The 10,675-nt window shown below is 46.0% G+C and overlaps 1 protein-coding gene across 3 annotated transcripts in view; it reads left to right on the plus strand.

Moving 5' to 3' along the window:
* arnt2 (aryl-hydrocarbon receptor nuclear translocator 2) overlaps nucleotides 1-10,675 on the plus strand; it is a 103,643-nt gene that overhangs the window by 56,805 nt on the left and 36,163 nt on the right. For all 3 annotated transcript variants that reach the window (XR_014568933.1, XM_083759563.1, XM_083759564.1), the window contains exon 11: nucleotides 1,030-1,104. Coding sequence is in view for 2 of the 3 variants with exons in the window: in XM_083759563.1 (XP_083615689.1) it covers nucleotides 1,030-1,104 (75 nt within the window). In the remaining variant the exon portion in view is untranslated. The remainder of the gene's footprint in view (nucleotides 1-1,029; nucleotides 1,105-10,675) is intronic.

Consider the following 10,675-nt stretch of genomic DNA (forward strand, 5'->3'; position numbering starts at 1 on the left):
GAGGTTTTACCTTGTAACAAACGGTGCCATAAAGGCATTCCTTCAGCCAGCCGGTTGGTCTTACAGAGTTAAAGAGTTAAAGCTCTTCTCTCATCACTAGAAGGATGAGAAAGCATTTGATTCATTTATCACGAGAGAAGAAAGTAGACCTTTTCACATCACTAGAAGGATGAGAAAGCATTTGATTCATTTATCACGAGAGAAGAAAGTAGACCTTTTCACATCACTAGAAGGATGAGAAAGCATTTGATTCATTTATCACGAGAGAAGAAAGTAGACCTCTTCTCACATCTTTTGTGTATTGTCTGTCTGTTTAAAAAAAAGCGTTGATGTACTAATGCACTTTTGCCCAAGACAAATTGCCCCTCGTGGGACAATAAAGTATATATCTCATCTCATCTCATCATCACTAGAAGGATGATAAACCATTTGCTTCATTTATCATGAGGAAAAGAAAGTACGAAAGTGGAATATGTGGCAGGAAAAGTTGGTTCAAATATATGTCATACTTTACCTGGATGTGAATGAGTTTGGTCCAGTTGTAAATCCTTTTACATCTTATTTTATTGCATAGCATTAAGTTCTATAACACATGCAGTTTGAAAGAAGAAAGCTTTGCATTCAAGTATCTGTATGAACACAGACCACTCTGGACCATGCAGATTGTTTCTATGTCAGTCGTTGTTCGATTAAAAAAAAATAGCAGACCTACCAGTTCGTAGGTCACCGAGTGGCGCGCTATGAGCTTGTAGATCTGCTATTTTTCAATAGCTAAAGCATGACATGATGCTAACACCAAAAGGGGTTCCCGCCCCAAAATGTGTTAATACCTTTAGCCAGCCCATGATATTTTCCACTGCCATTGACCTCAAAAAGGGAACGATTCAAACCACTGTATGAAGCAGAAAGAGTGAGTCAATCACTTCATATTATATACAGCTTTTGTCCACAAACGTCCAAATAGCGGAGTTATGAATTATTAATAATAATAGTAGTTCTCCTCTGTGTTGTGTTGTGTCTAATCTGTAGGATCTGTTGGGGAAAGACATCCTGGAGTTCTGCCATCCTGAAGACCAGAGTCACCTGAGAGAGAGCTTCCAGCAGGTACTGTACTGTACTGTACTGTACTGTACTGTACTGTACTGTACTGTACTGTACTGTACTGTACTGTACTGTACTGTACTGTACTGTACTGTACTGTACCGTACCGTACTGTACCATACTATACTATATACCACGTGACTGTACTGTAACCATACTGTACTTACTCTATACCAGGGGTTCTCAACGTTTTTGGCTGGGGACCCCCGGAAATGCTTTGACCATGTCTCGTGACCCACGCCCCGCCCCCCCTCCCCACCCCCAATACAAACTGACTGCAAAAATAATAGTAATAGAGAAAATACATCATAAATTAATACAGATATAACCACTAAGGAAAGTTCATGCATGCACCACATACTATTTAAACTCTTATTTTCCATTTTCCAGCAATTGTTTTAATTTTTTAATTGTTTTTAATAATTTGGGCCCCACCCCCCATACTATATACCAGACTGTACTGTAGCACACTATATACCAGACTGTACTGTAGCACACTATATACCAGACTGTACTGTAGCACACTATATACCAGACTGTACTGTAGCACACTATATACCAGACTGTGGCAGACAGGGCACTCCCTGTGGGGTAATTGTGGAACACGTGTGTCGAATTTGAAGTCTGTGAGGCGAACGGTTCTCGAGTTACGTGCATTACAGACGTACACACAGACAGAGACATGGTGCATTCACTGCATAGATAGATAGCTCTTTTCTAAGTACCCAACACCAACTCAGTGGCCTTGTGGTTAGAGTGTCCGCCCTGAGACTGGGAGGTCGGGGTTCAACCCCCGGGCGGGTCATACCAAAGACTGTAAAAATGGGACCCAGTGCCTCCCTGCTTGACACTCAGCATCAAGGGTTGGATTGGGGGTAAGTCCCTGTGACATACTAGCGTCATGTCCAGGGGGTGTACTTGTACATCAAGTTGCCTCACGCTACAGAAACAGGACATAGGCTCCTGCCCTATGGGCCTCATAGCTCGGCAAGGCTACTTACTACTACTACTTACTAAGTACCCAACGACTTGCGACCCATAACAACAGGTCAGCTCATATCGCCAGAACAGATCCATGGATGACCCTAACCCTAACGGTTAGGGTTAGGGTCATCCATGGATCTGTTAGGGCCTAACCCATAAGAACAGGTCAGCTCGTTGGTTAGGCAGAGAGGAGACAGGTCAGGAGGGAACAGGTCAGCTCATATCGCCAGAACAGATCCATGGATGACCCTAACCCTAACCCATAACAACAGGTCAGCTCTTTGGTTAGGCAGAGAGGAGACAGGTCAGCTCGTTGGTTAGGCAGAGAGGAGACAGGTCAGCTCTTTGGTTAGCCAGAGAGGAGACAGGTCAGCTCTTTGGTTAGCCAGAGAGGAGACAGGTCAGCTCGTTGGTTAGGCAGAGAGGAGACAGGTCAGCTCTTTGGTTAGCCAGAGAGGAGACAGGTCAGGAGGGAAGAGTGCAGAATGGAAAGCCTCAGTTAGTTCTCAAGACAAGTTGAGGCGAGAGTATCGGTGGCAGCCCATGGAGGGAAGTGACACGTGGAACGCGGTGTCTGAGGGTGTTTGATGGATGGTTCCCTTGCGGTTCAGTAGCCTGTCTGTCACTCTCACACAGTGCGCCGCTAGCAAAGCAACTATGGGTGAAAGTTCACCGACACAGGAGTCTTGTCATCCGTCAGTGGTGTATATCATGTTACCTAGTCCCGCATGCCGCGTGGCCACACTGTTGCCTCTCGCAATGTTCACATGCTTCCATCATACAGTCTGGAGCAACGGAAGCTCTGATAATGAGTAAAATATAAATGCTTCCGTCATACAGTCTGGAGCAACGGAAGCTCTGATAATGAGTAAAATATAAATGCTTCCGTCATACAGTCTGGAGCAACGGAAGCTCTGATAATGAGTAAAATATAAATGCTTCCGTCATGCAGTCTGGAGCAACGGAAGCTCTGATAATGAGTAAAATATAAATGCTTCCGTCATACAGTCTGGAGCAACGGAAGCTCTGATAATGAGTAAAATATAAATGCTTCCGTCATACAGTCTGGAGCAACGGAAGCTCTGATCATGAGTAAAATATAAATGCTTCAGTCATACAGTCTGGAGCAACGGAAGCTCTGATAATGAGTAAAATATAAATGCTTCCGTCATACAGTCTGGAGCAACGGAAGCTCTGATCATGAGTAAAATATAAATGCTTCCGTCATACAGTCTGGAGCAACGGAAGCTCTGATCATGAATAAAATATAAATGCTTCAGTCATACAGTCTGGAGCAACGGGAGCTCTTTCCATGAGTAAGCGATAAAGCAGATGTGACATCACATCCCCTCACAAAACCAAGTCCTACTAGCTATGCCATTGTTTAATTCCATGATACCTTTCTGGGTTCAAATATCTGCACATTTAGCTGGGGACCACCTGAACCCCATCACAGTCATTTAGCTGGGGACCACCTGAACCCCATCACAGTCATTTAGCTCCACCTGAACCCCATCACAGTCATTTAGCTCCACCTGAACCCCATCACAGTCATTTAGCTCCACCTGAACCCCATCACAGTCATTTAGCTGAGGACCACCTGAACCCCATCACAGTCATTTAGCTGAGGACCACCTGAACCCCATCACAGTCATTTAGCTGAGGACCACCTGAACCCCATCACAGTCATTTAGCTGGGGACCACCTGAACCCCATCAGTCATTTAGCTCCACCTGAACCCCATCACAGTCATTTAGCTGAGGACCACCTGAACCCCATCACAGTCATTTAGCTGAGGACCACCTGAACCCCATCACAGTCATTTAGCTGAGGACCACCTGAACCCCATCACAGTCATTTAGCTGAGGACCACCTGAACCCCATCACAGTCATTTAGCTCCACCTGAACCCCATCACAGTCATTTAGCTCCACCTGAACCCCATCACAGTCATTTAGCTCCACCTGAACCCCATCACAGTCATTTAGCTCCACCTGAACCCCATCACAGTCATTTAGCTGAGGACCACCTGAACCCCATCACAGTCATTTAGCTGAGGACCACCTGAACCCCATCACAGTAATTTAGCTCCACCTGAACCCCATCACAGTCATTTAGCTCCACCTGAACCCCATCACAGTCATTTAGCTCCACCTGAACCCCATCACAGTCATTTAGCTCCACCTGAACCCCATCACAGTCATTTAGCTCCACCTGAACCCCATCACAGTCATTTAGCTGGGGACCACCTGAACCCCATCACAGTCATTTAGCTGGGGACCACCTGAACCCCATCACAGTCATTTAGCTCCACCTGAACCCCATCACAGTCATTTAGCTGGGGACCACCTGAACCCCATCACAGTCATTTAGCTGGGGACCACCTGAACCCCATCACAGTCATTTAGCTGGGGACCACCTGAACCCCATCACAGTCATTTAGCTCCACCTGAACCCCATCACAGTCATTTAGCTCCACCTGAACCCCATCACAGTCATTTAGCTCCACCTGAACCCCATCACAGTCATTTAGCTCCACCTGAACCCCATCACAGTCATTTAGCTGAGGACCACCTGAACCCCATCACAGTCATTTAGCTGAGGACCACCTGAACCCCATCACAGTCATTTAGCTGGGGACCACCTGAACCCCATCACAGTCATTTAGCTCCACCTGAACCCCATCACAGTCATTTAGCTCCACCTGAACCCCATCACAGTCATTTAGCTCCACCTGAACCCCATCACAGTCATTTAGCTCCACCTGAACCCCATCACAGTCATTTAGCTGAGGACCACCTGAACCCCATCACAGTCATTTAGCTGAGGACCACCTGAACCCCATCACAGTCATTTAGCTCCACCTGAACCCCATCACAGTCATTTAGCTGAGGACCACCTGAACCCCATCACAGTCATTTAGCTGAGGACCACCTGAACCCCATCACAGTCATTTAGCTGGGGACCACCTGAACCCCATCACAGTCATTTAGCTGAGGACCACCTGAACCCCATCACAGTCATTTAGCTCCACCTGAACCCCATCACAGTCATTTAGCTGAGGACCACCTGAACCCCATCACAGTCATTTAGCTCCACCTGAACCCCATCACAGTCATTTAGCTGAGGACCACCTGAACCCCATCACAGTCATTTAGCTGAGGACCACCTGAACCCCATCACAGTCATTTAGCTGGGGACCACCTGAACCCCATCACAGTCATTTAGCTGAGGACCACCTGAACCCCATCACAGTCATTTAGCTCCACCTGAACCCCATCACAGTCATTTAGCTGAGGACCACCTGAACCCCATCACAGTCATTTAGCTGAGGACCACCTGAACCCCATCACAGTCATTTAGCTCCACCTGAACCCCATCACAGTCATTTAGCTGAGGACCACCTGAACCCCATCACAGTCATTTAGCTGAGGACCACCTGAACCCCATCACAGTCATTTAGCTGGGGACCACCTGAACCCCATCACAGTCATTTAGCTGAGGACCACCTGAACCCCATCACAGTCATTTAGCTCCACCTGAACCCCATCACAGTCATTTAGCTGAGGACCACCTGAACCCCATCACAGTCATTTAGCTCCACCTGAACCCCATCACAGTCATTTAGCTGAGGACCACCTGAACCCCATCACAGTCATTTAGCTGGGGACCACCTGAACCCCATCACAGTCATTTAGCTCCACCTGAACCCCATCACAGTCATTTAGCTGAGGACCACCTGAACCCCATCACAGTCATTTAGCTGAGGACCACCTGAACCCCATCACAGTCATTTAGCTGGGGACCACCTGAACCCCATCACAGTCATTTAGCTGAGGACCACCTGAACCCCATCACAGTCATTTAGCTGGGGACCACCTGAACCCCATCGAGGACAACTGGTTGAAAACCGCCGCTCTACCGTACATAACTACCTGGCTCTCATCCAGTACACACAAACACACACATACACACACACACACACACACACACACACACACGGCACAGAGAAAACACACGCACACAATTCTGGGTGAAAAGCGTGTTGTTGAACGAGTCATTTCAGCGTGGACATGTTCTCGCCGAAATGAGAGAGAGAGAGAGAGAGAGAGAGAGAGAGAGAGCGAGCGTGTACATCCATCCATCCAGTTGAGTGAATGGAAGACAGATGGCTCTGAGAGGGAGACAGACAGAGATAAGACGTCGTGGCTGGCTTCCTTTCACCCCACTGTTCAGTACAGGCGTAAGCGGGCGGGTGGAGGCAGGCGGGCAGGCAGGCTATATTGATATTTAGTCGACTAAAACTAGACAAACACTAAGGGCCAGATTCACAATGGAAATATACGACCAGGTGCAAATTAAATGTGTAATGATAGCGTATTAATCCGTCTGATTAAGCTCACGAGTTCACCGAGTTCACCAAAGGTGGCGTAATGACTTAATTTGTGCGGATCGCCCGTGTATCTCATTTCGCCTCTTTCCCAAAGAATTTGCCTGGTATAATTGAACATCCACGCCCATTCCACACCATATAAGGCATCGGGAAATATCTTTTTCGGGGTGGAAAACGTCATCACAGCCTGCACAACGCACATGATCTCCTCATCTCCGATGAACGCGGTGGTCTGAGATGCACAGCACTGCATGAACTGGTAGATCAGCTTGTTTTGACAGAAACAATGTCAACTGACTGAACGTTTAAAAGTATATATATTATAAAAGACCTTTCTATTGAACAATTGCACACTCGCCTTTGCAAAGGTAAAAAGGTTGTCCGATTTTTTTAAATTATCAGAACTGCATTGATTAATGGCCCTGGGGGGGTAAGACTGTCCTTTGGATTACTATCATATTGTATTGTTGTATAAGCTATATCTGAATCATGCTTATGGGGAATTAATTTGTTCTGGACACTATAGCTTAATTGTATCGGATCACCTGCTGATTTTGACAGGCGGTTCTCTCGGACAGATCTTCAAGCAAACAGCGCGAGTTATATAAACGAAACGGACGGAAGCGCCGCATAGGAACGTGTCAACTTGCAAACTTATTTTGGCACGCGATTGCTTCACGCCTTGTCAGAACATTAATAAGTTAACTGATGTTAATAAAGTTACTTCCACGATAATGAGAAATAAGTTAATTTGTACAGTTCAACCACACAACCAAATGCGATATTAAAACTCGGCAATGATAAAAGCCCTTTCTACTGATGAATTGTGCACTGCAATTGCAGAGGTAAAATTAAAATCAGATAATTTTCATTAGGCCTATTTGATTTATTGATTACTGGGGTGGGGTGATTGATTCCCTGCCCTGCACTGCCCCCACTACATCGGATTTAGAAAGCAAATGGAATAATGGCGGACACAGGATAGATTTCCCGGACCAGTTTTGCCTTTATTTTTTTTACATGAGGGATTAATCCGTTATTGGACGGTGGAAAAGCTAGATTCCAACTATAGCCGTTTCCTCATCACGGTAAGAGTTATTAGGCTATTCTGTGTATGGCGTCTCTGTGATCAATATATTATAAACTAGAAAAAGTGCCCTTCTGGGCACAGGTCTCCACCAGGATGAGCAGATGTGAAAAATTCCAGGCAAAGGTTTTTCCTTGGCCTCTAGGGAGTTGGCATACAAAGTTATCCACAGATCCGTGCAGTTAGAGGTAAAAATACTTTTCGGCCAGTTATAGCGCCACCTTGAGGCTGAGTTGAAATTGTTCATGTGGCATTTCGTCCTCGGCCTAGTGGGAATGTGCGTGCACAATTTCACGGAAATCACGCGATGTGTTCATGATTTGCAGCATTTTGTTTGAAACTGAGCACTCCTGTGAACTTTGGAAGCCAATCTTAACCAATCAGGATGGAGTCTGATAAATCTGAAAGACCGGTTTCGTTGAATGGCTCTAGAGAGACTGTGTACCAATTTGCGCGATGTTTGGACAAAATCTGTAGGTGTACTGTGCAAAAACTTGTTTTGCACAAAGCGGCCTCCTGGTGGCGCTATAACAGGCCGTTCTGGAAAGTTTGGGGCAGAGGTTCATCGTTGGCATCCAGGGAGTGTGTGTGTGCAAAATTTGGCATCGACCGGGTTAACGGTGGCCGAGATTAGCTGCACACGGACGGACGGACACACGGACACACGGACACACGGACGGACGGAGTGCAAAACATACTCTCCCCCCATGCCTTCGGCCTGGTGGAGACAATTAATACCACGATGCAAATAGAGGCAGATAGGTGCTCATGCAGCAACGGCACATGTATTTAAATCATTATGTGAAACTTTAATTGGCTGCAGTCTGTCAACATGCTGAGCGACCTAATCATTCAGCTCTGAATGCAACTACGTAGCCGACAAAATAAATACAAATACAAACCAGTGGAATTTGCATCAGCATAAAAGCAGTTGACACATTTTCTTCTTTTATGTATGTGTGTGTGTTTTTTGAGGTTTGGGGACTATTAATTGATTCAGCATGAAGACTAAAGCCTTCTAAATAAATATACGCATGCCTTGAGCACTAGTACACCACCCTCCAAGCTGACTTGATCACTAGTACACCACCCTCCAAGCTGACTTGATCACTAGTACACCACCCTCCAAGCTGACACATGTCTTGATCACTAGTACACCACCCTCCAAGCTGACACATGTCTTGATCACTAGTACACCACCCTCCAAGCTGACACATGTCTTGATCACTAGTACACCACCCTCCAAGCTGACACATGTCTTGATCACTAGTACACCACCCTCCAAGCTGACACATGTCTTGATCACTAGTACACCACCCTCCAAGCTGACTTGATCACTAGTACACCACCCTCCAAGCTGACTTGATCACTAGTACACCACCCTCCAAGCTGACTTGATCACTAGTACACCACCCTCCAAGCTGACTTGATCACTAGTACACCACCCTCCAAGCTGACTTGGATCTAAGTGGATTTTACGACCAACGTCCGTCAACGACGTCACGGCCAAGTTCAAGTTCTTGAATTCCACACGCAACGTGGCAATCCTCGTAAATGGCCGTGAGCTCACGATATGAGAGTGAACGCTGTTGTGAATTTGTCCATAAATCTTTCCAAAATGTGAGTAAAACTAAATTAAAACTATTCAAGAGACTATGACTAAAACTATAAAATCAAAAGTTGCTGTCAAAATGTGTTTATACATTGAAGTATAAATCCTTCCTCCTCTGGAAGGAATCTATTACCTTCCCTCCAGAGCGAGAGAGAGAGGGAGGGGCACACAGCTCTATATCAGTGCCGATCGCACTCCTCCCCGCCCGGCTTATTTCCAACTCATTTCAGATCCGTTTCATATTGGAGAAGCAAGCGGTGCTTTTCATTACACTCTCTGACAGCTGACTGAGTGATAGGCTGGGAACAGGCTCGATTGTGTGTGTGTGTGTGTGTGTGTGTGTGTGTGTGTGTGTGTGTGTGTGTGTGTGTGTGTGTGTGTGTGTGTGTGTGTGTGTGTGTGTGTGTGTGTGTGTGTGTGTGTGTGTGTGTGTGTGTGTGTGTGTGTGTGTGTGTGCGTCCTGTTGCGAGAGAGAGAGAGACGCACAGAGAATGCACAACATCACCTGACAGCCAGGGTTGATTTTGATTTATTTTTAGTCATAATTAGTTTTAGTCAAAATTCCATTTTGTTTTGGTCACATTTTAGTCACCTGAAAAGTTTAGTTTTTAATGTAGTTTTAGTTGATTAAATACCGTAAGATTTTAGTCGCCTGAATCTACAGTTGATTTAGTCGAGTATTGTGCATTTTGGCGGTGCCTAATGTCATAATGACTGATTTTACACTTTGTTGCACGTAGAAAATAGCAGATCTACATCCTCAGAACGTGACACACTGCGACACGTTGTGAGCTTGTAGATCTGCTATTTTCAGAGTGCAACACCCGAGCACAGCCAAACATGAAATGACTACTGCATGGATCTCTTCTCCACTAGTCCGTCTCTGATATTTAGTTCTACTGGATCTCTTCTCCTCTAGTCCCTCCCTGACATTTAGTTCTACTGGATCTCTTCTCCACTAGTTGTCTCCACCAGCCCGAAGGCATGTGGGGAGAGTATGTTTTGCACTTCGTCCGTCCGTGTGTCCGTCCGTCCGTGTGTCCGTCCGTGTGTCCGTGAACAGCTAATCTCGTCCACCGTTAACCCGGTCGATGCCAAATTTTGCACACACACTCCCTGGATGCCAACGATGAACCTCTGCCCCAAACTTTCCAGAACGGCCTGTTATAGCGCCACCAGGAGGCCGCTTTGTGCAAAACAAGTTTTTTCACAGTACACCTACAGATTTTGTCCAAACATCACGCAAATTAGTACACAGTCTCTCTAGAGCCATTCAACGAAACGGGTCTTTCAGATTTCTCAGACTCCATCCTGATTGGTTAAGATTGGCTTCCAAAGTTCACAGGAGTGCTCAGTTTCAAACAAAATGCTGCAAATCATGAACACATCGCGTGATTTCCGTGAAATTGTGCACGCACATTCCCACTAGGCCGAGGACCAAATGCCACATGAACAATTTCAACTCAGCCTCAAGGTAGTGCTATAACTGGCCGGAAAGT

The sequence above is a fragment of the Protomyctophum parallelum genome (genome assembly GCF_964188405.1).
Source record: "Protomyctophum parallelum genome assembly, chromosome: 2".
Classification (NCBI taxonomy): domain Eukaryota; kingdom Metazoa; phylum Chordata; class Actinopteri; order Myctophiformes; family Myctophidae; genus Protomyctophum; species Protomyctophum parallelum.